Source organism: Pseudopipra pipra, chromosome 4 (genome assembly GCF_036250125.1).
Source record: "Pseudopipra pipra isolate bDixPip1 chromosome 4, bDixPip1.hap1, whole genome shotgun sequence".
In the NCBI taxonomy this organism is placed as follows: domain Eukaryota; kingdom Metazoa; phylum Chordata; class Aves; order Passeriformes; family Pipridae; genus Pseudopipra; species Pseudopipra pipra.
Genome location: NC_087552.1, coordinates 63510826 through 63538669, shown reverse-complemented (window position 1 = coordinate 63538669; position 27844 = coordinate 63510826). Strand labels below are relative to the sequence as shown.

Sequence of the window (27844 nt, the reverse complement as noted above, 5' to 3'; positions counted from 1 at the left end):
TTAATGGGAATTTTATAGCAAATTTCAGTATATGCAAATGCAGACCTGCACTAAATAATTTCAGCCTCTAGGTTTAACCCAATAAGTTTTCACCTGCCCACCATAATGAGATGTATTTTCCATTTTTCAATACTTTGAGAACTGGAAAGGGCAACCCCCAAATAGACTTTATTTTAGAGCTCAATATTTGTGTTTTCTTGTGAAGTTTGTTTTTTTATTAAATGTTGTGCTTTTGTCTATATCATTGGTGGTGTATGCTGCTGGTAAAGAAGGTAATTTTGAGCATGCTATCACTAAAATATTTCTCTGTTCAAAACATCTTCTCAGGTGTTTTCAAGTTTGTTTTTTATGCAACTATCTGGGAATGATATTACATTTTTCCAGTGCTTTACCATAACAGAAACACCAGGATGTAGTCATGATGGACTAAAGCAGATGGAGGAGCTACGAGAAGAATCTGTACCAGTCTGGGAAGGCAATTCCAGTGCCTTTGTGAAAGTTGCTGGTCTAGCTGAGGCTGAGCAGGTGAGAAAACAGGAAATTTGAGATAGAGTGAAGAGCTGGTGCATTTAAAGTTGAAGTAGCTTTTTCCCATAGCTACTAGAGATGGTATACAGGATGAATACAGGTGTGCAGTAAGAAAATGATTGACTTACTTAAACCTTATTTGTATCATTATTGTCATTGCAAATCTTTAAATAATTTGAAACTCTTTGTATGGAAATATTTTTTTCTGATCTGTGTGTAATCAAGTATTTTATGGATGAAATAAAGAATATATTATGATTAGCAACATACTTTAGCCTGTATATTTCAGCTTCAAATATTTCTCATTTGCTATCACCAGGTCACCCTTGGAACAGAGAGGGCAGGAACTCTAGAAGATAGTTTCACTTTGTTTGGGTGTCCCCCAATTTATCATGCAGCAGGACTGCTTTCCCCTTATTCTGAGAAGTTATCTGATGATGAGACAAGTAAGAAAACCAAAGGTGAAGAAACCATTTTTCTCTTGAAGGAACAAGCTATAACTCTACCAGCAAAGACATTCCCTGCTTCTGTGGTTGAACACTTGATGAGGAAGAAGCTCCAGCTTACTTGGTTCAAACCTGAAAGCTGCCACTCATCAGCTGTCACCACTGTGGAGAAAGTGAGGAGTGCAAGTTTCTGTGAGGCAAATACTAATCTTTGGTCTGCTGGCCTCTGCATTGTTGCAGAAGGGGGATTTTATGACAAAGTTCCTGTACTTTGTGGAAAGTTGCCTTCCACTGTGACTGAAATTTTCACAGCATGTCTAGAAAAATACAACATGGAAAAACATTGGGAAAACAAGCAAATTCTGCCAAAAAGCCTAAGTGAAAATAGATGTCTGGATAAAATTGTTGATGATGAAAAGTATCACCAAAAGATCTCTAGAGAGAGAGCTAAAGGAGAAGAAATACAGGCTGAGAAATCCCAACCACAACTGGTGACCTGTGTTCTTGAGGAAAGTTCTAAATTTTTACATAAAATTGAATTTTTCAAGCCTGAGAAGCAAGGAATGGAAGCCAAAGAGAGACTAGGTAGCATACAGGATGTCCGAAGTTTGTCTCTTGATTTTAAAGACTTGATTTTAAAGAAGTGTTTTGAAAGGAGTCTTGAACTAATGGAGAAAGAAGAAAACATCTCAGAGAACTGCATCTCTGATGTGAATAGCAGATATAATGGGGAAGATATAATTGAAATGGAAGAGAAAGGAGTGCAGGCTCAGAAACCAACTCACCAAACGAACCCCTCCAACAATATTGGCGTGAGAGAAAAGAAAGGCCAGACCTTGGGACTATGTGAACCAAATGAGAAGAATTTCTCATATGAAAAAATAGCTGCTGAAAACGTGCAATATGCATACTCTCAGAATTTCTTTTGGTCAGATGAAGAGAGGTATCCACTAAAATTACTGTTTCCTGTGCAGGAGAGTGTTGTGTGCCTAGGCAAACTATTCCTGCCAGGGAGCAGTTTTTATGAGTGTTTCTGTCATCTGTCACCACTTGAAGCCTGTAATGAATGTAATGTGAAAATATCTGTACTGGAAAAAGCAGTGGCTGTGTGTTCTCACAGGATATTTCTACTCATGCAAGAGAATGAAAATTATTCCAAAAAAGTCTGTATATTAAAACAGGAGAATGAGAGATATGCTCAGATGATGTGTGCCCTGGAAGAGGAGATGGATGCATATTTTCAGTACATTTTAGCAGCAGATGAAGCTAACGTTGTTTCATTCCAAAACTTACTTAATGAGAAAGAGGTTTCTGGTGGATGTTACAGTAACTTATCAGAAGAAAACACCATGACCCCAGGAACATTTTTAGTTAAAACTTTCTCTAAGAACCTCCCATGTATTGAAGAGAAAAATAGGAATTCTGAAAAAGGCTCATCGACAATTGCATCAAATAAACTTTCCAGGAGTGTTCTATCCCTGAGGGGAAGGAAAATGAGGTATTTCCAGCTACTTTCTGACCTAAAAGAAGAAAGAAGCAGATGCTTCAAAGAAATAGCTAAATTATTACAAGACAAGGAGAACTGTGTAGCAAAATACAATGAATTAATACAGGAGAGAGAGGAAAATTTACAAAGAATAGCTCTTTCAGAGCGTGAAAAAGAAACTTTGTTGGGACATTTAGCAGAGATAAAGTGTGAGCAAGACAAATACAAGACCTTGGTTTCAGAACTCCAAGACTGCAAAACCAGCTGTTATCAAAAAATTTCTGATTTACAGGAGGAAAAATATGTACTGAAAAGAGAGATAGACAGAATTAAGAAAGAAACTTCAGAGCGGCTAGATGAATTTCAGAAAGCAAATACAAACTTTATTTCAGAAAATAAAAAATTGAAAGAATTAGTGTCTTCTTTGGGTTTCACCTATGAAGAGCTGAGAAAAGAGAAAAGTTTGGGAACAAAGAAAAAGATAGTAAAAGTAAAAGAAGAAAGTCAGCAACATGGTCTTAAGCCAAAGAAATTTGAAACAGTGTGTAGTGTAACGCAAACTGAAGAAGAAGGAGTTCTGGTTATAAATCCTTCAAACTATTTCCCTGGGAAGGAGGTAAATAATAACAGGAAGGAGTGTTATGAAGCAGTATCTTCTAAAGAAAGGGGGAGATATAAAAGTCATTTGGAGGACAAAGCTGAATTAATTTTTAATGCAGAAAATGTCCTAGCCTCCCACATGCTGGAGAGGTGCTAAAGTTAACTCTGAAATAGAAGGCAAAATGCCAGAGAATATTTTTCTGAATATTGTGTTAGAGAATTTTAAAGTGATACAGCAAACTAGAAATTTAAAAATAATGCTCATAAGAATACATTGTTATGGCATTTTAAAAATTATTTATCTTATTGTAAAAGTAAAAGCTTTTATGAGAAGCTTTTACTTCTAACCAGAAGTTCTCCTACCAGAAGAAGAAAACTTCTGTTATAATGGTGAAAACATCATGTCTTAACGAAAAGGGCACATCTGTTCATTTACTAACTGGTATTCTAATAGGGTCTGATTTTTTTATTGTTTTGATACATATGAAACACATACCTAAAGACAGCATTTTTACTCATGATGGATTTCTCATCCACGTTTTTCCTATGTAGTCATGTATCTTACACCACAGTGAATTTCTGTGGAGATTACTATGTTCTTGCAAATGCAGAATTATTACTTCAGTTGAGAATAAACAACAGGGAAATATTTATGTCTAATAACTTGATTTTATGCAAATATTTTTTAGTAATTTAGGAGGAAACCATCTATTGCTCTATAAACATCTATGTGCCATTTTGTACAGGGGAGAGAAGTCACATCTTTATGTTGTCTTTCCAGGGCAGCATGTTTGAAAGCTACAGTACAATGAAAGAGCAAGTTGAAAAGGCAAAAGAAGAATTAAAAATACAGCAAAAGGAATTAGAAAAATCAAAAAAAGAGGTAACATTCTACTCTATTGTACTTCTGAGGACCAGATTTGTTTTCCCTCATGTTTTCTTTCATGGGTGTTCTTCTTTCTTTTACGAAACACAAAAGTCTCTGATCTGCAGAACCAAAATGTACTTCTTTGATCTTTAAGTGATGAACTGCACAGCTGCTCTTGATTGGCCAGAACATTCAAGTGAAGCATTCCTGCAGCACACTTTGACAGAAGCTGAGTGCTTAATAAAGGCACACAGAACAAACTACCTGCTGTTCCCATGTCTGGGCAGCCCGCCTCATCACTGGGAATATGGAGAAGCAGAAGCCAGTAGAAGCACTGAGAAGTAGTTTTTTTGAATGAGAAGCTAAATCATGTAAAATCTGACATTGTCCAGGGGTTTTGCTACTTCCAGTGGCGTTTCAGGGCATTTACGCTGCTCCTTCTCTCGTAAACACTGAGTCCAACACCACCTACATGGAGACTTGTTTGGGTGGTTAGTCCTGTGCTTGGTGAAGTAAATCTGCAGTTTGAACACCAACCGAGGAAACTTTCAGTGTTATGCCTTTTTGAATGCACTGGCTCTCACATTCCTATTTTTTATTAATCAATCTCCACTCTATGCAAATCTAAGAAGGATGTATTGCTTTTATGGCAAGTGTATATTTGTGGGACTGTTTCATGCAATAACAGTCATTGCTCAGACTCCCTGTGGACAAACCACTGGCAGCCAGAGGTGTGTTGAGTATGCTAAAGAGCAGTAGGGTTACCATGGTGGGTGTACAAAATGATTGTCCTTTGATAGCTGCTTTATAAGACTTCCCAGCATTCAGGTAAGGCAACTAAAATGAAGGGGAAGATTTGGATGAGCAATGGATGGTTAAGGAAAGGACTTCTGACCTTGCAATTTGAACATGAATGGATAATTTTATTTTTATTTATTTTGTAATTATCTTGGGTCCTTCTAATCCTTTCGTGCATTCCTTACTATAAGGAAATTGTGTATTGCAGTACTTTCCTCAGTTTAGTTAAAATAATGTGAAGTCTTCACTTTCGGGAGGAGAAATGATTTATCATATGAGGGAAAGAGCTTGCTGTCAGGAATCCAGCTGAGCTACTGAGGTGTTTGTTTGTGGGTTTTGGTTGTTTGTTGGTTTTTTTTTTATTTTTTTCAAAACTACAGTTAATGTGTATTGGTTGAATGAAAGTACCCTAGAGAAAATTAAAAGGTGAAGATAAGGGCTTTTTTTTTCCTTCTTTGCATTTTTCATTTTTGACATTTTTGTCTTCATTCTTATGCTGAAACAAAAACTCAACACTGTGCCATCTCCTAAGGAGAAAATTAACTCTTTCCCAACTGAAAGCAGGACATATTTCTCAGGAAGACTTTTCTCCCTCAGCCAATAAAATCTTTATTTTCATTTTTCTCTGAGGGCTTTGAAAGATGTAATCTCTGAAATCATGTGTGCATATAGCATTGATTCTTTTAACTTTTTTCAGAATACTCATAGTACCTTCAAGTTCAGAAATAAATTTAATTAGTATTTTCTGCATAGCTCTAGTGAGATACGATTCCATAGGACTCATTTCTAGAATCATATTAATTTCTTATAAGATTGTAGTGTATTGTGTAATTCCATTTATTTTAATCAATTTGTAAGAATTCAAACACTGTGGTGGGGAGATCAGCCTCAAATCCATGGCTGTAAGCTGGTATTGAAAAATGATACTGCTGCTGGACTAATTATACTCAGTAATTTTTTACTTTTTTGTTCTTCCTGTTAGGCTCAGAAGTGGTACAGAGAACTTGGTTTTGCTGAAACAAGGTACGAAGAAATCAAGACTCGCTTGATGCAAGTTCTCACAGAATTAGACGGCCTTAAACAAGAAGCTGGGGACAAAATGCTGGGAAAGCAGCACTGCAAATTAATGGTATGTATGCAGATGGAATGGAGGAAAGCATATTCCTTGGGAGAACCACTCATTATTGTTATTGGGAATAGACTGGAAGCAAATGTAGAGCCCCTAGAGCCATTGGAGCTATAAATTTGAAAGATATTATACAGGGTAGACCATCTGTCTATAGGGTAGTCCAGGGTCTGGGCTCTGCATGAGCATTGTAAACACCTCACATTTTTTTTATAGCACTCTTGATATGCTACCTTTAGCCAAAGTCATTTTCAAGTGACCTTAATGAGAGGTGGTGGAGGAGTCTCCAGTGTTTCCAGTGTTTGGACTTTCTGCCCTGATTTCAGGCCTTCTAGCCCTGATTGTTAGATTTGGACAGGCAAAATGAATCCGTGATGCCAGGCACTTTGTCGAGTAACTTCCACTGCCAGTGAACAGATGGTGTGGATTAATGGGGAGCCAGAGTCTTTAACAGATGCATGTGGCCCAAGTATGTATCCCCAAAATCCAGGAAATCTTTCTGTCACATGGAGGAAAGTCTCATTGGAATGTGCTTATATCACAGAAATTCTGGTTTTCTGTAAATGAAAGCTGTTTTAATTTTCAGGTGGTTCTCTGTCCTGGTGTGGGTTTATGGTTTCCACTAGAATAAAGTGTTTTATGGAAAGATTTTTAATTACTGAGTAATCTTCTGGAAGCAGCTTTCATAAAGACTTTTCAGCTAACCCTGAAGTTAAATCTCTCCTCCTTAACTGGAAAGCTGTGAAAAAGAAATATGCAACTTCTACCAGCTGGAAAAGCACATTCCTAGCAACCTACAATATTTGCAAAATCTGTTTGAATAGGTTAGATAGATATGGCTTTGGAAGCAAATAAAAACAAATTCTGGAAAATGTAACGATTCTGGGATTGGATCAGTTGCCTAAAGGTTGCTGTTTATCCCAGTTAAAGACCTCAAGGCATCCTGGCTGAGGGTGTAGTTGTCCTCCTGGAAGTCCTGTACAGTTATTTCATGTTAACTTGTACACCCTATGTGGCACTAGAGGCTGATGTTTAAACAACTGAATTTTGGCTGTTAATTGAAAAGGAAGCACAGAGTTTTCATATCATCGTGATGTATTGGCATGTAGAATATTGAAACAATAGAATCTATTTCAAGCAAGAAGAAACTCCCAAACTATTTGAAAATAAAAAGAAATGTATCACGATGTTCTGTTTAAACTAGCAATTAATATTTTGGGGGCGTTTTTGGCCAATGGAGCTTTAATAATTTTGTTTAGTGAGAGTTTGGGGAAATTATCGTTTATTCTCTTGGTCAATGAAGTAAGCTGTTAATTATTTCTATTACTCACATGGGAATAAAATTCATTAACCTTGACAGATTGTTTTTACACTGGAAAAAGTGCAGGACAGCCCTTCTCTGAAAAAAACCTGGTACTTCTAAATGCCTTGAATAAAGTTTTCAAGTTAGTGTTTATTGATCAGTAGTATATATTTATGCAATATTGTGATGTTGTTTGATTTGGATTTGACTTCTTCATAGGACTAATGTCAAGTTGTTGAATATGTGTCTCATTCCAGGGTCAAAGATGCAGTACATGTACATCACAGAACTGGGTTTATCCCTCAGTTGCACTATTTGATGGCAGAACTAATTGTCTGCATGACTCAGATCCATTATGTCTTAACCAAAGGATATTGATTTTATTGGCTCAATTTAGCAAATAGTATGATAGAAAATAGAGTAGATATATTTTAGCAAAGGTTGTGACTTTATTTCAATAATTCTCTTGTAAAATAAATTTTTTAATGTACACCAAGGTGTTGATTGGGAGTTTGTGTGAAGGTGTTAAAATATGACCTGAGTTTTTTAGATTAAAAAAACATGACCAAGACTTTTTGGCACAAAAAAAGGTAATGATCTACTTTTCTAGCATAATTTTATTTCCTGGGGGCAGTTTTATAGACTGGTAATCCTGTTTTTGTTTTCTGTTACTTGCCACTCTTTTTTTTCCATAAGTCATCTTCAATTAGGGAATGTTTCCATTTTGTATTTAACATACTTTTGGTGTGGGAAAGAAGATGAGGTAAATACCATGTCACGGACTCATCTTCGGGCTTTTGTCACTGCAGCCCTGGTCTAATCCATCTTGATGTGTCCAGCAGTTCCTATTGTTCTCTTGACACAAGAGGGAGCCAAAAAGTTTGGTACAAAGCCTGCTCGACCTGCTCGAATGCCGTGCATAGAGAACTTGCTTCATTAGGAAAGGCAGTGTGAAAATGCCGTGTTTCTGTTTCTATCTGTGTTTACAGTGACATGTTGCAGGCAGAGTGATGTGATCTATCACTTCAGTTTGCTGTTCCCTATGAAACTGTGCCTTCAGCGTGTTTTAGTCACCAAGGGTGTCAAAACTGGAAAGACTGTCCGGAAGCCAGGGAAAATTTAACTGTGGTGCTGTGCATCAGGGCTGAGTATTAGCTCCTCTCTCGGTTGTATCGATGTTTGTAACCATTAAAATCAAACCATCTTCCTGCAGGTTTGGTCAGAAAGTTATATGGTTTCATCACAGCGTATCATGGGCCTGACTGGAATTTTTAGCTTAATCTTTTAGACTTGCTTGTATACTGTGTTATCAGAAATCTTGACCAGTTATGTGTATCAACTCAGTATTTTCTTTAATATAAGGTCACAGTAGCATAAATGTTTGTCAGGAGACTTTCTTCACCCTATAATTTTCCTCATTCTAAATATATATGTTTAATCTGGCAGTGTCACTTCTAGAAGCTGACCTTATGATACTGACCATCAATCTAAAGCTCTCAGTAATCCTTTCAATCTAAGTGCATGAAATTGGGCAGAAAAAGAATTGGAGGGTGGGGGAGGAGGAGTTAATTTCAGAAGCTTCTCTTTCCACACGATGTGTACCTACATTATTACATTTTAATATAACAAATATTTTATTGTAAAATATTTTGGAAATTTGTACTTAAAATCTGATTAGTTTTACTAATAATCTTCCAGAACAAAAATGTAGCTGTAAGAGTGGAATTTGCTGAGATAAATATATGTAGAAAAACAAGGGATGTATTATGTAGCTTCTTGTTGGAGCAGGAGACTGGTAACTTTTGAGTTCTCATTGTGTGACAATAGATTGATCACTTAATCTGTCTGGACCCCAGTTTCCCCATATATTATATTATTATAATACAATACTTACCTTGAAGGAATATTGTGAAATCCCAGTCCAACATCTACCCTCACAGGGCCCAAGTACTCATTGCTTATCAAGAGTTTTAAGATTAGTGCAAGATATTAGGGCTTATACGTCTATGAAGGTTTGAAATCAGACATTTTTTATCAGCTTTCTTGTTTTTGAGGTGCAAGGTATGTACATATATTAATTGAGAAGGTGTGTACTCTAAAACATGATTGAGAATATTTTCTTTATTTTATACATCTAATTTGAAAATCTATGTATTTTCTCTCTAGCCTGAATACAGCATGAAAGATGTCCAGGAAAAAGAGGTGAATAAAATAGCCAGTATGAGATTACAGCAGCAAGTGCTGACCTTGAAAGCTCAGCTCAGGGACCAGGCTGCATTAGAAAATCAGTTTTACAACCTGCAGAATGAAGTGGAACTCCTTCAGGCTCAGCTATGTGAAAAGGTATCAGAGAGTTGTTTTCTGTGTGCTTAAACGTGAGTTTAGACTTCAGATTCTACCTCTTTCTTTTCAAAAGTGAGAACCAAAATAGTCTTCTGTCCTGGGAATGAGTCTGATGATAATTAAATGGTTTCCAGGCATATGAAAGTACCCCTGACTTCAGAGAAATAAGGAAAAGATATAAACTGCCTGGGTGGTCGATATTATGGAAAGATGATAGACTATCATAAAAATTCAGTCTCTGCTCTAATCCCTGTAGTGTAATGCAAGCAGTGATGCTGAAATTATTTTACAGAGCCACTTCCTTGGCTTAAATTGTCATGACTTTTAACATTCTCAAGTCTCTTCTTGCACTATATCAGATTATGAAACAGTGAGCTAGTAATAGAATTTTGATAGAGTTTTCCCTAACTTTTCTTGTTCCAGCTGCTAGGGTTATATATTAAGAGTTTCATTAACATTTCAATTAGGTGTATGAGTAGGATTTTTGGTAATTGATATAGTTATTCTGATGAGCATCCCCATGTATACACAATTAAACTTACCCAAGCAGTTTTTACACTTTTACATTATATTTCACCTGGCAAACCAGAGAAGGTACATTAACATTTGTAAAGCAGCTGCCTTACTATGTGAAACTAAAGCTACTGCTGTAAGTCTGATTACAGCTACTGAACTCTTGAGTGGAAACAAATTCCTGCTAGGACTTTTTTTTCCTTAAATTTTTTCCTATTTTCTTGAAAACTATATTTTGAAAAGGGATGAGAGTTGCCTTGTGAGCCAAAGCGGAATTGCCCATCATACTCTGAAACAGCTCATAAATGGCATTTTCTCAATAGTGTTCTTTGTTCTTCATATCCTGATGCTTCTCCTCCGTATGTACTCTGAAACACAAGAGATTATTGTCTTCTCCCTACTGAGAACAAGTTTCATCCTACTTTCTCCACATTAATCCAACTGTTCTACAATTTTGTGTTTTGTTTTGTTCTTTTTTGTTTGTTTGCTGGTGCTTTGTTTGTTTTGTTTTGTTTTGTTTTTCCTAGCCTGGTCATGTGCTGTGATTTACTTTAAACCAGCCCTGTACAGAGGGTTAGTGGCTTCCCTCAGGCATTGATTAGGATACCTCTTAGAAGAACAAGGGTGGTAAAATGAAATTGTTTTGTTGTGTCTGATGTCTGTAGTGATGGATGGTGCATGTCAGATAGTAGGTGAGTAAAAGGTGACATGTACTATCCGTATAAATGGACAAGTCTTAATTGTTTTATTGCATCAACAAAATGTGTGGTTCCCTGCCTCATCAAGAATCAAGTGTCTCCAGTGCAGGGACCTACTGCCAGTTCTTTTATTCTCTCAGTGCTAGTGCAATGTAGACGTGTCTCTCCTGTTCTGCCTACTTTGATTCTCCCAACCACAATTTATTGGCTGAGAACCATATGATCTCTTTCAGCATAAATGAGTTCTCATAAAGGAGTTTTTTATGATGCACATAATATATTTAATGTAGACTTTATAGAAATACAAATTGTCAGGCAAAATGAATGCAGAGGAATCTGTATTTTATTGTCAAATAGTACTGTATAGATTCATAATGGAAGTGGATTTTACTTGGCAAGATATTGTGTTTTTACTGCAGAATCAGAAAGCAGGTTTACCATGAATAATAAACATTTTAAGTACAAGGTAAGACAAAGTCATCTGGCTCAGCCTGGTTCACCTCCTAAGAAAGGACCTGCATCAGCTGTGTTAGAGTAGAAAGTTGTTGCTGTTCACTTTTCAGAGTGGAATACACATGTGAATAATCCCTCCTCACTTCTCTAATTTTATGTCATAGTATTGATAAGAAAAGTGAAAATTTTCCCCAAAGAGTGTTTTGAAAGATTCACAAAGTAAATAGGAACATGAGTGCATAATGAAGGATATCAAGTCTTTAATGTGATGCTGCTTTGATGAAATAACCTCACTGAAATAAGGCTCCAACCAAGAACATCCAAAAGCTTTTTTAATTCATAAGACCTATGTTAACATGAGTAGGGCAGTGTTTGTGTGCCAGAGTCTATCTATGTACCACCAACTCCTTACACTGCTTCATCTTGTTTGTGATACAGGGTCACACAAATGCACAAAGTGTAGACCTCAGAGTCAGGTCTAAAACAAATATCAAAAAATGGCCAGAATGTCTTAAAGTGATGCTTGAATAAATTAATGCAGGATATATTTCAACCTTTCAGGAAAAAGAACTTGAGAAGAGAAAGTCTGAAGTGAAGTTGACATTAGCTCCTCTGAAGGTACTGTGTTTTACTGAATGCCAGTGCAGGACCTACACAAAGGTTTGCTCACAAGTTTCTGTGCCTGTGCCTCCTTCTGCAGTTGCCCCTAACTTAGCTGTGTGCTACTGGGCTTCAGGTTTAGGCATGGGCTTGCTGACATTATTGTGATGGGTATTCTTCAGCCTGTCGAAAGGGGGGCCTTGCACATGGAAAGGGAACATCTCTTTTTGGTTTATCTGTGCACACATTTTGGTGTGGCAAGGTTCAGAGGCACCTAATGACATAGAAACATAGGAATGCAGTCTATAGCTTTTGGTCAACACATGTGAAATTACAGATCAGACACAAAATATAATCTTGCAGTCTCAACAGGGAGTGAAATCATAGAATCATAAAATGTATATGTGTTCATGCCACACAGGCTAAGCTGGCTTGCCTCACCCGAAAGTGCCAAGAAAGGAACAGTTTCATTATGAGGATGCATGGTGAATTTCACAGGCATGGAATTATTAACTTTGCATTTGATGAAGAGGTGAAAAACTTGGTGAATGACATAACCCTGACAGAGTACACGGCTGCTTTTACACCAATGTGTGATCAAGAGGTAAGTGCTTTTATTTCCTTGTAGGATCCTCATATTGAATTAAGATAGTGATTTTCAAAGTGTTTAGTGAGATTCAGAGTGTAGTTATAAAATATGTTTCATCACTTAATGTAAATATTTCTTCAAGCAAATCGGTGGAGTTGGACACTTTATTGTTGTTTTGGTCAGGGTTTAAATTTCAGGAGTTTATAGCAAAATGCATCAGTGCTCCATGCAAAAAACACTCCCCTGATATTTTGACAAAGTATCTGAGTGGGTAATGCAGCACATATTATTCAATTTCACTTTAAATATGAATTTTACTTTTTTCCTGCACAATACATTGTATCAGATTTCTGAAGAAATCAGGAAAAAAAGTTCTACAGTGAATCATTTTAAGATTTAAGTCAGTGAACATTTGTATTTGAAAGGGAGTTAGTCACTTGTGTTGTGTTGGTGGGAGAAAAGTGGGATGTATCGTTTCACACCTGGTTCTGTTCAACATTGTCATTAATAGCTTGGATGTTGGGAATATATTTCCTAATCTTGGAGTAGCACCTACTTGAAGACATTCTTAAGGACAGGAATCTGAATCTGGAAATCTGAAGAAACAGGAATTCCCTTGCAATATTTCAGTAATGATCATCAAATTCTATTTTTCCTTATGATTTTCTGTCTCTTATTATTTTAAACAAAGCCTGCTAAAGTAGCCAAACAGTATTTCGTAATGTTTGTGTCAAACATACTTAAGTAGAATCTTGCTGGTTAAAAGTGGGGGAATACTATATTACACATTTGTATAATATTGGGTGCCTACCACAGCAGAACAGCATACAGGTTCATACTATATTTTGTTCTTCAACTAACACAGGGCACTGCAAAATAAGCACATAAAAATAATTTATCTTAATGACACTGACATTTTTCATCAGCAGAAGTAAGGATGCTTGAGATGGGCATATAGTATAGTAAATTTTTCTGATTATTTTTCTGATTATTTTATATTTTTATACACTGAGTGGTATTCTGTATCATACTGCCAATGCTTATTCTTACAGTGTTATAAAGCGTTGCAAGCTATCACTCAGTCATATGTGTTCCTGTGGCAAGAAGTAGTTTAACTGTATGTTAAGGGAAAAGGTAGATTGGTTCCTGGTTGCAGGATGGGACAGCACTCTGTGTCTGTGTCTCCTTTGAGTACCTCCAGTTTGGATCTACCACTGTCTCACCTAAGCTCACACTGCACAGGAGTGTTTTAGGTGACAGTAGTTAGTAACTCATCTGTCAGAAGGGAATCAGTACTGCACTGCCTTCAGACATGTTCTCAGACCATGTTCTCAGATATTGCTGTGATAGATGAGCATTAGTAAAGCTTCCCAATACAGTAAATATCAAAATATTTTGCACACACACTATCTCCCTGAATGTCTAATTATCACAAAACTTAGCAGGCCCAACAGGAGAGAATTAGATTGAATCTATATTCTAACAGCCAGTGAGCTCATTTGCAATATAGGGCCCCACATTAAATTCATTGCTTCAGTAGATATTTAGCTATTCATAGAAAGTGGTGCACAGACCCCTTCCCATAGTATCCAGCACCATAGTGGTCAGAGGGATTCAAGCCTGGGTTTTTGATCAGGTAGGGAACAGACTGGCTCTTGCTGGACACCTCGACACTGAGCTTCAGACCATTCTGGTCTGTGGTAAGTAAATCCACATGTAACAGGGGAAATCTTTCCTGCCAAGGAAGAGCTGTATGGTCCCATGAAAACTGTATGTTTCTATGGATCAGGTTTGCAATGGAAAATACTTCAATGAGAAAATGTCCAAGTTTCACTACTACTAATTTAATAATGGTTACAATGAAAAAAATAGAAAAGAGAGACTGTTTCTATTCATGTGATACATTCCTTTGGTTTAAAAAATCTGGTACTGAATTCTGTAGACATATGTTAAAATGAACTGACTTTTCATCTTTGAGGCTTCATTTCTTGCTTTCAAGTCTTATTCTCACTGGAATTTACATCTAAGATTCCAGAGCTATGCCTAACTTCCACTTACATAAAATTCCTTTGAAAGCTTATTTCCTTCCTTCCCCTCAGTTTTTCTCTTCTATATAATTCCTAACATTTGAATACTGCTATATAAAACCTGGTGGGTTGTTGCTTGGGATTTTTTTTTTTTGGCTTTTTTTTTTCTTCTTACATTTAAGATTTGCAATTGGCTTTACTCATTTCTGGACCCACTGACAAATGGAAGTCTGTCACACATTGGCAGCAGACCTCTGTGCTTTGACTTACTGATGAATTTCAACTGAAAATTTGCAGTGATGCATGAAGGGCTGATCCAGAGCCCTTTGAAGGGAAAGAGGACTCTGTACTCAATTCAATGCCTGGCCTGTACTGTAGTTCAGTAAAACCTTTAATCTTGTTCTCAGAAAAAAATATATTAAAGTTTTATTAAAACCCCTTTTTTTTTCTTTTTTGTTTGTACATGTCAAGTGGATAGGTCTTCCCTAGCTGTGTACTTGGACACTCCATCTTCAATGGAGGACTTAAGGGCATCACAAACTTACTTGTACTCAAACACAACAGTGAACTTCAGTTCTTTGCTTATTCAGGACGCAACGGATGGTTGGTCATTTCCTTCTGTTTGCCAGAAGTATTTTCTTCCTAATGTTCATCCCAATTAAAATACTAAACCATGAAGACATTGTTATGCAAAACTGATAATTTTTGGAGCTTCTTTTCAGACTTCACTTTGAGCGTTTGAGGCTCTGTCCTCAGAAATGATAAATCCCTCTTGTCCCAATGGCCTTATTTTGCTGACTAAATCAAGACTTCTAATCAGTTCAGTTTAGCAGAGCATCATGCATTTTAAGGTTTGTCGTTCTTGATTATTTTCACAGCCCAGCGTTACATTCAAATGTTTGTGACTGAGAAATAAAATTTGCTTGAATTCATGTAGTATCTCATGATTTTGTTCAAGTGGTGTGCTCTTCACTGTGAAAGCTCGTTTTCCTTATCTTGATATTCTTTTCAAGTCCCTGTAAAGAGGACTAGATTTTGAATTACTTTTCCTAACCATAAAACTGTACACCATGAAGCTCTTTATTTGTAGTTTAGTTTAATTGAGCAATTTAGTATAATTTAATTTGATTTTAGTGGGTTTGTATTGTAATAAACATGTATGATTGCACAGAAGGGGCTTTATTTAACTTCTTTTTCATCCACCGCCTATGTTACTGTAATGAAAGCAAAAATTCTGTGCAGGATGGTGAACAAATGCTGCCTCTCAGGTTTGAAAAAAATAGCCTTTTGGGGGGCCATAGGAATGACAATGTATGTCTAATATGGACTTGAAATTTTTGGAGGCATGAAGAAGTTAATTTCTAAGCCTCTGTGATGTGTTTTTCTTTTAAAAGGCTTAAATTGAGAAACCATTAGAGCCCCATGGAGTAGAGCAGTAACAAATTTGGGCAAAGGAAATACTTTAAAACCTTCTCTTATTTTGTGTTTGGAAAATGGAAAGCATGTGGCTGAAGAGGATACATTCCCAGGAAAAGGGCTGCCTCCAGCGGGTACACGTGGAACTGGGCACAGTGCCATAGCTGGCATTCACATACCCAATGTCAGATACAGAATGTGTCCATTTTTGGCCTTTTGTCATGTCCCATTTTAATAATCTCCTTTTAAATGCTGATTTATTTTTTTTTAATTGGAAAGACTTTGACCTCATCTTTCTTTTCTTGCTTTTGTGGAATTAATTCATGGACATTATTAACAGTTATTGTTTTTCTGCCTTTCCCAGTGAAAAGAACACAGGACAGCATTCATCAACTGGTCTTAGACATTGATGTTCACAGAACACCTAACAAAAAGGACTGGGATTTGGTTTACAACAGCTACTTAGGTTGGTAACAGTAGGATGCAAGAGAAGATGTTCCAGATAACTAACCGGAACTGTAAAAGAGGAGGCTTTATTTCTTCCTGAGTTTATGTGTCTACCTGCAGTTTAAGGAACAGGCTTTACTCATTCTAACTGGCTTGAACATGAGGCAGTGTCCATGCTGCTTTTGAGGTACTAGAGAACTATACAGAGGAGCAAGTGAGCTTGGCTTGCCCTTCACATGGATACAGCCTAGCCAGTACTTTGGGTGGTGCCCAGCCAGTACTGTAGTATTTTGGGGCCCTTTCTCTCTCTTTTAGGGTATGTGTGGAGAAATAGGAGTATTCTTAATTCTTTCCCTCAAATAATTGAGCCAACAACCTCTATCCAGATGGCTGTAATGGAAAATGCTGCTGTACTCATCCACTTCAATTTCTCCAGCCAAAGCTGGAAGGCTCTGGCTTGATGATATATTTTATATATTCTTTCCATAGTGGATCTGAAACCATTGTGGCTCTTTGCCCTCATTTCTTGAGGCTGAGAGGCAATTTGTGCAAGGAATATAGGGATAAATGATAGTGCTTTTTAATGCTTTCCATACAGTCATCTTAAACCTTATGGATGGAAAGCTCCAGGCAAAGAATGTGTCCAGTGCAGTGAATTATTTGTTTTACAGAATAGGGAATAAATGTGCTGAACAGCATAGCTCAAGTCTTCTTTCTGTCAAGGGATTCCTTCTGAGATACATTTTGGTAGAACAATGCTTTTTGTTTGTTTATTCGTTTTTATTTCCACTCATTACATTCCAAGGAATCACTTACTGCTTTCCTGAGAATCATATTTGAAGGAAACAGGCCTGACATAAATTTTTCTTATGCTCTCCTTAAAATGGTTTGTGTGTGGCTGGTGAGGTCAGAGGCTTTTCCGGCGCTAGGGATGAGATACATTTCATGTTGGATGTCTGTACTTTGGACAATCACATCCGTGGTAGTTTATCTATTTATTTTCATAGTTAATGTGGAGAAAGAGGTGCTTCCAAGGAAGTATCCAGGCCATTTTACCTACCTACATTCCGTAAGTGCGAATGACTGAGCACTGGAAAGGGTTGCCCAGGGAGGTCGTGGGGTCTCCCATGCTGGAGATGTTCAAGAACTGTCCAGACACGGTCCTGTGTAATGACCTCTAGGGTGGTTGGACCAGATGACCCACCTGCAGTCCATTTCAACCTCACCCATACTGTGGTTTTGTAATAAGGTGGGAAAAGTAGTAGATGTTGGATTCCATTGGTTGAGAAGAAGAAGATATGCTTTGGTCAGGTGAGTCCCACCCTAAAAGCATTTAACTTAGGGCTTTCAATCTCTTGGGGACAATGATGACCAAGAAGAAGGAATCTTTCAAGATGAAGTTTTTTTTTGCAGGAAGAGCCTTTTTTTTTTTCCCTGACATTACAGAAAATGTGACTTCAATCATTAGAATTCCAAGTGGGTTAAAGAGCAGGTGTTATTTAGTAATTTTTTTAGAGAAGGGTAAAATCCACTGCTGAGACATGTTTTTTGACCTTCGGTAAAATTATTAAAAATACTAAAGGGCATGAAATACAAGCCAGTTAATGGCAGTCTGGCCTTTCCAGTGAAATAACTGATAAAGCTGTTCAATAATCATGTAAATGGCTGTTTGCGCAGAGGATATCTCAAGAATTTGTGGTGGCTGAGGACATGGTCCATACTCAAGATTAGTGCCATTTTAAAGTAAAATTGGGTTTAGTTGACAAAGATTTAGATCTGTTTCCTGACTGCATACATAATACAGCAGATTTTTTTATTGCAGATATTTTAGCAGTGGTTTTTACATGGTAATTCATGGGCAACAGCATGCATTTGTCTAGAACAGTAAATGCCAGTAGAGTAATAGCCATGACTAAAAAAGAAAAGCTTTAAAAAACTAACTTCCCTTTATTATTTGATAAATGCTAGAATTTAGATTAAGATAAAATTTAAAATGAAAAATATCCAGATGAATTAAAACATTTTATTCTTATCTCTGACATCACTGTCTTTTTTTTTTTTTAATGTTAGGGGACAGTGATGTTTTTTGGTTTTAATGGCAATCCTTTCTAGAACTTCACATTATGCAAGTTTACACTCTTTTGAATTTGGTGGAATATCACAATATTTTCATTTCTTTCTAGGTAGGTTAATTTGTGGAAAACTGAGAGGAAATCAAAAAACATCAATATTGTAATCAATATTGTAAAAATAATTAAAAATAGCAAAAGAAAACAAACCTAAAAAAAGACAAAGAAATTAATGTCTGGGCATTGAGACAAAATGCAGAATTTTTGCTTAGCTGCATCCATAGTGCTATAGAAAATATGATCTTTAGTGTTTCACAGAGTCTTATGGAACACCAAAGATGAGCCTTTTTGAGAGAATCATGCCAAATTGCAAATATAGCACAGACCATATTGTAGTAGCATCTTCACTCACCAGGGTTTGCATTAACCCACCTTTCTGTTGAGTTTCACTACTTTAGCTGCAGAAGAATTTGCTAATTCCAAGAGGCAAAAGAGTTTGTGGGTAAAACAGTTGAAGGAAAGGAATGACCCTGCAAGGAGATTATTTTTCTAGAAATGACATGTTCCAGTGTCACAGCTTTGATTTGGTGCTGTGTTTTTTTCTGGTAGCTTTACCAGCTCTCCTGTCTATGAGGGGGACAGTGATTTGCCTTTGCATGGGTCACTGAGCTAGAACTTGTTCTGCTCCTGCTGGCTCTCATCTATCACCATGGATGCCTCTAACTGTGCTTCCTGTAGTGAGGAAATTCTCATCAAATAATTTTAGATCCAATCTCTTCATGCCTCAAAACATTTCAGGACTGCCCTTTATGACCCCTGCATCGCTTTCAGCCAGCCAGCACTTTTTGTTAGTGCTGGGGAGAGATGCTGCACTCGTAACCTTGGTTAGAAACCAAGGACTTCTGGAGCTGCCTTGGGCTTCTGTGTTTATAGGGGAACATGTGAATGTATAGCTTTCACTTTCCATCTGATCTATGCCTATGATGCTAGGATATGTTTGGGTATTCATGCCACATTACCTAAATAAATGCAGTATCCATATAGTGTCACAGACTCTCTCTGTAATCAGCATAGAAAAAGTAAGTCTTTTATGGAAGAGCAGCAATCAAAACTGCGTGCCCGAAGTTGGCCAATATAAATGGTCTTTCAATTCCTGGATGTCCCTGTTTTGTCCCTGGCTTCTTGTTCAGCTTGAAGTAAATGATCCAGGTGGCAGCTGCTCCTGGGCAGTGTCTCAGCTGGCCAAATGTGCTTGTGTTGGGTACACTATGAAGACCAATGACCACAATTTACCAGCATTTGTTCCCTCCTCTTATTGTGGGAAGCCAAGAACAGGAGGTGAAATGGGATCAAAGGCAATGTTAGTGTTCATTGCTTGTGTTTACCACTCACCTTTCCTTATGTGGTGTATCCTGGGGACACCCCACAGTGATCACCCCTGAAAGACAGTGAGACTTCTTCTCTGGGCAGTGGCAACAACTTACACACTGTGCATTCTTCTTCATGTTGTAACAGAACTATATTTAGATGCAGAAGCTTGTCAGTAAATGACCCCTCTCTTTGAGGGGTCATTTAAGAGCAATCTTACACCTCTATGGCATTTCAGAGTTCCTTGATTTATGTTTTTTTATGGACAAAGTGATGTAGCTATAGCTCATTAAAGATGCACAGAGCGAAACTAATATTATTTTAAGTAAAATGTATTTTATATTAAGTAACTCTTCCTGACCTGCAATATTTATAGTATTTGCATTTCTGGAACTTTTTCAAGAGGCAATGAGGTAATAATGCATAACCAGGTATACTAATTTTAGAAATAAATAAATAAATAAGTCTTCAAAAACCCAAAGGCCGAACCTGTTGTTAACAATTTGAAATTTGTTTTTATGTGTAATTGCAAGAAAAAAAATGTAACTGTGATCCTGTAGCTATCATAGATTTGTATTTGGATGATAAAATGCTACTGCCCTATGGTAGTCATTTCTATTCAGGGACATTTTCTATTCCTGCTTGCAGCTGTTATGAAAAGGTGCATAATTAAACTGCCATTTCTCTCTAAATTTGACTTCAGATCAGTGAAGATATTTGAAAAGGATAGTTTGTTGTGGTGTTAAAATTGATGTGAAGGGGAAATAAGATCAAGTACATTAATACTATGTTTATGCAGACTAGGAGGGTCTGCATAAGAGTTCATGCAGTTGAACTAACACACTTTTGAAGTCCAGGTTAACTTTCTTGGGCGTTCATAGGCAGACAAACCTGAATTACTTGTGTAGTGTGGACTGAGAGAATATGTGTGTAGAAGAATCATGTTAAAAATTTTGGGATTCTTCAAGAGGAGACCTAACATGAGACAATTTTTAAAATTAGTAATTTTTGTCTAATTTTATCTGGGTTTTTTTTTTTTTTTAATATCCCAAGGCAAATTTTTGGCTGCAGTTAAAACTTCAAGATGTTTTTGTTTGTTTTGTTTGTTTTGAGGATGAGTGGACAAATGCAGGATTCTTTTTTAAACAATGCAGGAATGCTTCACATTTAAACTAATTGGTATATTATCTTTTTTTCTTATTTTGCTAAATGTAATTTATTTACAGCTAATTTCTGTGAATATTTCTTTTAATGAATTCATCCAAACGGCTTGCACTAAATCCAAGGTAAACAGCATCGTAAAACTTCATCTAGCTTGAATTTCTTAAAATTGTAGTTTCTCTTGCAGATACTGCCTTCTTCCATAGATATTTCACAGGCTAATGGACAGCCAGAGGATCGCGAGACAGCTGCCAAAGTGAATGGGATGACTGGGTCAATACCTGCAAACTCTCAGCAAGAGGCAGATAGCACCCACAGTTCTCACATCACTTCAAACGTGTATGCTGGTTCTCCTATCAAATTAACAAGCCCGGAGAGGATCATAGCCCTGCATCGAGAACTGAGACAAAACCATTGCAAAACTTACCGGGTCAGTAAAAATTTTCTCACTGTTTTTAGTTTAGTGAAATCTGTTATTCTTGGCAGAAGATACAGATATGTGAATGATCCCTTTGATTGATGCACATTTGATTGTTAGTTTAAGCAATCTGACAATAATAAATGTTTAAAGTTTTTTGTTATGTATTTTCTTCCCCATTGTTTACATGTGGCTTGGGGCTTGTAAAAATAATTAAAAGGTTTTGCTTTTATCATGGTATACTCTCTGGTAAAATGATCTTCAAAAATTGTTGGATGTTTTAAAAAAAAAAATTGTTATGTTGATCTTGTCCTACCTTTTTTCCCTGCAAAGTTTTTCTTTTTTTTTTTTTTTTTTTTTAGTGATCCAATTATTCCTCTGCCCTGAAGCTCTTTATAGTAATTTCCATTAACCGCAGGAATCCTGTTAAGAACAGAGCTGATCAATTGCAATTGCATTTGTGACAGTCTGCTGCTAAACTAAACACGCAAGAGATTTCACCCTCTCTGAGACAACATAACCTCTCCATATTTGTATGGAAAAAACCCCCAAATATGCAATTTCTGGGGCCAGTTAGGTAGAGTAGTTACAAATATTACTCTACTGAATTTTATTTATAATCTTGGATTAAAATAAGTGTGATAAAACAAACTCATTGTTTCTGCTTTTGGCATTAATGAAAAAAACATGGAAGATACTGAAATGTCCTTTTAGTTAAGAAATTTATTATACAATGAGATGGTGACTCAGAATGCTGATAATATGTTACTTAGTCCAGTAACAATTCAAATCGAATTTCCTGCTCCTTTTCTCTCTCACAGTCACACATTAAAAGGACCAATTAAAATATTGCCATAAAAGAAAACCATTATGGAGGGGAGAATGCAAGTAGCTCTTTGATTGACCTGACCTTTGTGAGCTCAAAGATTACTTTTCTATATAAATCACATGAGCTGTAATTAAATCCCAATGAAAGCAGGACATGGGCTTTACATAGAATCACATGGGAAGCTATGGCTGAAATCAGCCGCAGTGCACAGAGTGGCCTGTTTCCCCATGACATACAGAAACACACTGTGACATCCAAGGTTATGGTTTCTCTTCTTCTTTCCTCCTCAGATACCTTCAGTTGTCTCCTCCAACTCAAATCCACAGGCTGATCGCAACTTGCCCACGATCCATAAGGAAGCCCCTTGGCCTCTGCTGTCAAGGATGAAGGATGCACTGGTGCCTCTGGAGCATAGCGGCTTCTGGGCCACGAAGGGGAGGGATCAGTTGTAGAAACGTGATGATGTGTTTTGGGGTCAAATAGGAAATCAGCATGCAGGTGCTACTCCCCAGGGAACGAAACAGAAAAATGCCATTATGAATAAGGCATGGCTCTCTAGAGAAAAAACAGATGGCTCAACCTCAGCTACCACAGCAAAAAGCTATTTGTCAGACGTGTTGTCAGCAAGTAATAAAGGTCGAAATCCTGTGGGTAGGAATCAGCTGCACGGGAAAGAATAAAACCTGCAGAAATAAAACAAGGTAAACCATCTAAGCAATATGATTTTTCCTATTGGTACAAAAGTCCTAATAATTTTTTAAAACAAAGATACTTTACTACTTAGCATGGCCTAGCAACTAGTTAGAGATGACTGAAAAATTTTCATGAAAAAGAGCTGTAATATTTTTATGATCAAAATGTTTTTAGAACATTTGAGATCATTGAAACCTATGGATTTTTTAATTAGCTGGCCTGCCTCCCCATTTTCTTTTGCTTTTCTTTTAACTGAGGCTGTGAAGCAACCTGTTAAATCACTTTCACTTATATATATGACTCATTTCTTCAGTGTGCTGTGGCAGGTTCTGAGAGAACATCTGCCTTGTGTGACTGCTTCCTCTGGAACTTCAGGGAATGTAGCATCATGGACTTCCTAGAAACTAATTTTACAGAAATTGGAGGGTCATTTTGCTGTGTTTCTTTAGTCTTGGGATACTTTTTAAAATTGAATCTTTTTTTTTTAATCGACTGAACTACAGCAGGATACCCAATGTATTACTCTAGGTGGTAGTATCTGTAAAATAGTATCCTTCAACTGTTACTTTTAAGTAACAAATTGAAGCTTAACTTACTGGACAAGTCCGCAAGGACTTTCTTTATGCGACTGAGTGGGCATCATGGGTACAGTAACATCTGAGTTCAAGGGCTGGATGATTCAGACTGCAGCCTGTGCTGCCAGACCCCTACACCCGCCACAGGGAGAAGTGGATGGAGTGCCAGGCCACCTACACTGGCACAGCCAGGACAGCGCTTCCTCGTAGCCTGGCTCAGAAACACTTGTGGCATGGGATGCATGGACCTTTGATGGATCCTGGCTAGGGAAAGGAGGAGGGAATAGTGTGTCTGTGCAGGTGGATGTGTGCACTAATGCTGGTTGACTCCAGGAAGTTTAACTCAGCATGGTTGTAAATTCCTCAAAATACGTATTTATATTGTGATCCCACCAGATTTAATTCTTTTGGAAAACCTTCATTATTCATATCTCCCAGTTTTCTTTGTTTTTCATCACTTATATTAAAGGGCATTAATGCACAGTAATACATGGCACAGTTCCTGTGCTTTTCCTCTGCATCCATTGATTACCCCAGTTGGTTCACATTATGTTACTACATTTGTTTGATGCTGCTTTTCGGAAGCCAGAAATAAAATGACTGGTTTTGATGAAATATTAATGTACACACTCACACTTTATTGTGGAAACCCGCCTTCAATTGCTCAGTTAGGTAGTGGTGCAGTTGCTTACAGCACTAACTGAATTGCTCTTCATCCAACATATCTTTAGAAAACATACACCAGATGCCAAGGGAAATAGTCTCTGGAAGCAATGTTTCTGAGTGCTATCTAAGTGGAGGAGACACCAGTGAGATTCCAAAATATGGGCTTTTGCTTTCATGTACCTTTCTTTTCTTCCTAATGCCAGGCCAGAACTTCTAAAGACAGATATAGCTGCTATCCAGCCATCAGCTGCTTGGTCAAATGTAAAGACATTCTGATGTGCAAAAGCACCTGTAAACACTGAATGTGTGACTTTTATGTTGATAAAATGGTGCTTTAAGAATTAGCCCTTCTGAGAGCTTTTTGGAGCTTTATCTTACTGTCAGTAAATACTGGGCCTGGTAGTTCGGTCTGAGGTCATAATGCATGAAGTGTGCTAATAAGGACATTAATAATAATATCATATGATAATATGATAATAAGCCTTTGTTATCCTAGTGTAGCTATCTACTTTGTGTTTGGGACTATAGTAACTATCCATGAAATTAAGCCTTTTTCAATCTAGTCCCTTTCTATCAAAGATAAATGTGATTTATTTTAAATTGTAAGGCTTCATTTTAAGCTAATTAGGTTATTTGGCCCCATTCTTCCTCCTGCTGGAATTAATAATTTCCTGAACAAGGGCCACAGACACACAGAGGCGTAGATGGAGGACCAGACATTTGCAAGGATATTACCTGCACTGAAGCACTACAATGCAAAACAGACTCAGGCAATTCATCCAGCAAATGGATTCTGTGCTGGCACTTCATAGCTTTGCTTCACAAGTCACAGATTTCCTGTAGCCCCTTGTGTTTTTAATTTTTTAAGACATCCTACTTCATTTCTTCCTAGTACAAAGCATTGTTTAAAGATGTGCAGATGCCATGATTATCATTTGGCCAGCTGTTTCAGCTGCTCTTCATTTCTCTTAAGTAAAAATGTGGTTGTTTAGACACTACAGTGGAGGAATGCTAATAAATTAGTAGCAATCAGTTTGGAGCTCTGCATGCAACACCATTGGAAAAGGTGGGTCAGCTAAAGGTTTTCTCTTTTGAACTTCTGTCCTACTCCATTTTTCCTGCTACTGAATGGACAAATGAGAAGTGATAGTCAGATTATGCCAAATAATTATGCACTAATTGATCTACAAGAAGATTAGATGATGTATTGCACCATCAAACAAGGCACTTCAAATTCTTTAAACATGGTCATTTATAGAAATCTGACCCAAAATGTTGAGTGGTGGACCAGATGGTTCCTATATTGGTGTCCTGCCAGGCTGAGGTCCTTTGGGAGTCTGAGTTTGCTGACTGACTCATTAGAATAATTAATTTTTCCCCTTATTCTGTAAATTATTTGGTTTGGTTTTTTTTTGAAATTAAGGGTTATCAGTAGCAATGTGCTTACAGAGCACATCTGAACAGTTGACTTGTCTTGAATCACCTGTGATCTGCTGTTTGTCATCCATGGGTCAAATGGCATTATCTGTACTTGACTGGATGATGAGGATATTTGGAAGGAAGCTGGATGACAGCATGTTTCCTACTGACAGATGCTCACTGAGCCTGCTTCTCATTCAGACAAACTCTTCCACTTCCAAAGAAATTGTTTGAAACAGCACAGAAAGCTATTTTCTAGGATCAATAGTTAGCAGCAAATGAGTGTTAACATATTCAGACAATATTTGCCCAACTCTTTTTTTCTAGACTTGAACTCCCTATACTGAAGTCAAAATGTCTCTTTTTAGCAGGGAGGTTATCTCTTTTCTCTCTAGTTTTAACAGAAGTATTACTTAAAAAATAGAATTACATGGAGGCATTAACCTGAAATGGTGCCTAGCGCTTTCTAAAGGCTGTGTGAAAGATAAAAAGGGAACTCGTGGTATTCCTATGACTACAAATGCACTGTAGAATTGTGTACCAGCTATGAGGGAGAAAAGCCACTGGACAGAACAGCAATTCTTTTATGACAGGTGAAAAAAAAATACATCACTTTCTTCCAATGCTGAATAAGCATATTTCTGTAATCAAAGAAAACTAATAATTCTCCTGCAGTTGTGCCTTATCTGTTTTGCTCTTTATTGGTAGGAGAGGTCATAAACAGGGAATGTAATACGGTTTTTAAGTTCATATGCAAAGAAACAGAACACCTACGATGACAGATCATGTATATTTTAAAAGAGTTCTCTTTCGTCAATGCAATTCTTGTATTAGACTACTCCTTCTACTCCTCTTATTTTTCAGGAAAATAGCATTCATAATATTTGAAAAAAATAATAAGTTGCCCTGTTTTTGTCTACACTCACCTGTGCATGCAGTCTCACTTAACTAGAAAGAATTCACTATGCAAGGCCAAAAGGTGAAGTCAGTTGCCAGTTACATTTTAGGAATGTCTAGAACAGACATGCTTTGATCAGAATCAGTGGAAAGAACAAGGTCAGCATCCCCCTTAAGAACTAATATTCTGGAGAAGGCCTGGAAGGCACTGGAAAGATGACAAAACTCATTCTCTTTTCAAATAAATGATGCCAGTGTCAACTCTAGGTTCTACTAGATATTAAACATTTGTAGAAGATGCAGAAGGGTTGCTCCTGAAGCCTTCCACTCTCTATCTGTTGCTTGTCTTGTGCTATGAAAAGCTTTTATGCACGTAGGAAATTTGGGGATTATGCTCAGTCTGTGGTCATTCAGCTCAGGGCTGGTATTGGTATGAGTCAGAACAAAACCAAGTTGCCTGTGATTAAATTTTCTCTACTCCCTAATAATCCCTGTTTATATTTTTTTGAGTAGTAATTCTAATTTGTAAAAGTATTATCTAATACCTTCTTAGTAACAGCCTTTTCATTGAGCCCTTAAGCTGATGGATATTAAAGCCCCTAATTAAAACCAGATAATGTATGAAAGATTCCTGTAGTGCAGGCCTTTCTCTTAGAGCTCAATTAAACCAAAAAACTCATACATCTGTTTGCACAACTGTATTCTCATCAGGGCAGGCACCTTGCAGCATTGACTTAGGTCCATCCTTCTCACAGTAGCTTTTTCTTGGAAATAAAGAGAACAAGAAAGGCTAGGAGAGAAAATGGAGTATTTCAGAAACATTGGCTTATTACATTTAGCTAGGAATGCAATCTTTCCTTATTCTATGGCTCTGATGCTATCAGTCAGGATAATGGTGAACCACAGAATAATATGTTCATTTACATATAAATCTGTATAAAGTACTTCTGTGCATATATAATCTCTCTATATATGTTTAGTTGCATGCAGTTTTGCATGAATAAATAGAGTATAAAATAACAGGGATAAGTGATTTTCTGCAGATCTTTATTTTTTTCTTTTTTCCTGTCTCTCTTGGAATTTGCAAATAGAAGTAGGAATATGAGAAGAGATTGATTTTTTTTAAATTTAAACCTTAAATTAAGAGGAAACTCAGACTATATAGTGAAAATTGTTGTTTTACCTTGACTCCACTGCAGGTTAAAATCCAGGTTTGTATGAATCTGTCTTCCCTTTCCCAAATACCCTGGATTCCACTGGTGTATTTGCATGCCCCACTTGTCAGTCCAAGTGTAGATGGCAGTGAGACCAGGCCACTGGGAGATCCTTGCTCTATAGCAGTGTAGCTCCCTGTTGTTTCTTGCTGCTGAAAGATGGGAAGAAAAACCATCAGTGGTTGTATAAAACATTGTTAGTACAACTTTGCCTTGCTTTTATATGCATAAAACATTGAACCTTTACTGGGTGGGAGTTAGACACCACTAGAGAAAGTGTCAAGCTCCCACAGT

At 37.1% G+C, this 27844-nt stretch overlaps 1 protein-coding gene across 2 annotated transcripts in view; it reads left to right on the top strand.

Annotated features, from left to right (window-relative positions):
- C4H4orf50 (chromosome 4 C4orf50 homolog) overlaps positions 1-27844 on the top strand; it is a 78655-nt gene that overhangs the window by 4546 nt on the left and 46265 nt on the right. Inside the window, exons 3-11 of one of the 2 annotated variants that reach the window (XM_064653257.1) lie at positions 385-525; positions 848-3076; positions 3842-3943; positions 5709-5855; positions 9322-9498; positions 11724-11780; positions 12184-12366; positions 21015-21269; positions 22377-22787. In XM_064653257.1, the coding sequence (XP_064509327.1) occupies positions 385-525; positions 848-3076; positions 3842-3943; positions 5709-5855; positions 9322-9498; positions 11724-11780; positions 12184-12366; positions 21015-21269; positions 22377-22538 (3453 nt within the window). In that variant the 3' untranslated portion in view covers positions 22539-22787. Of the gene's footprint in view, positions 1-327; positions 526-847; positions 3077-3841; positions 3944-5708; positions 5856-9321; positions 9499-11723; positions 11781-12183; positions 12367-21014; positions 21270-22376; positions 22788-27844 lie in introns of both variants that reach the window. The other variant, XM_064653256.1, reaches the window with a different exon arrangement.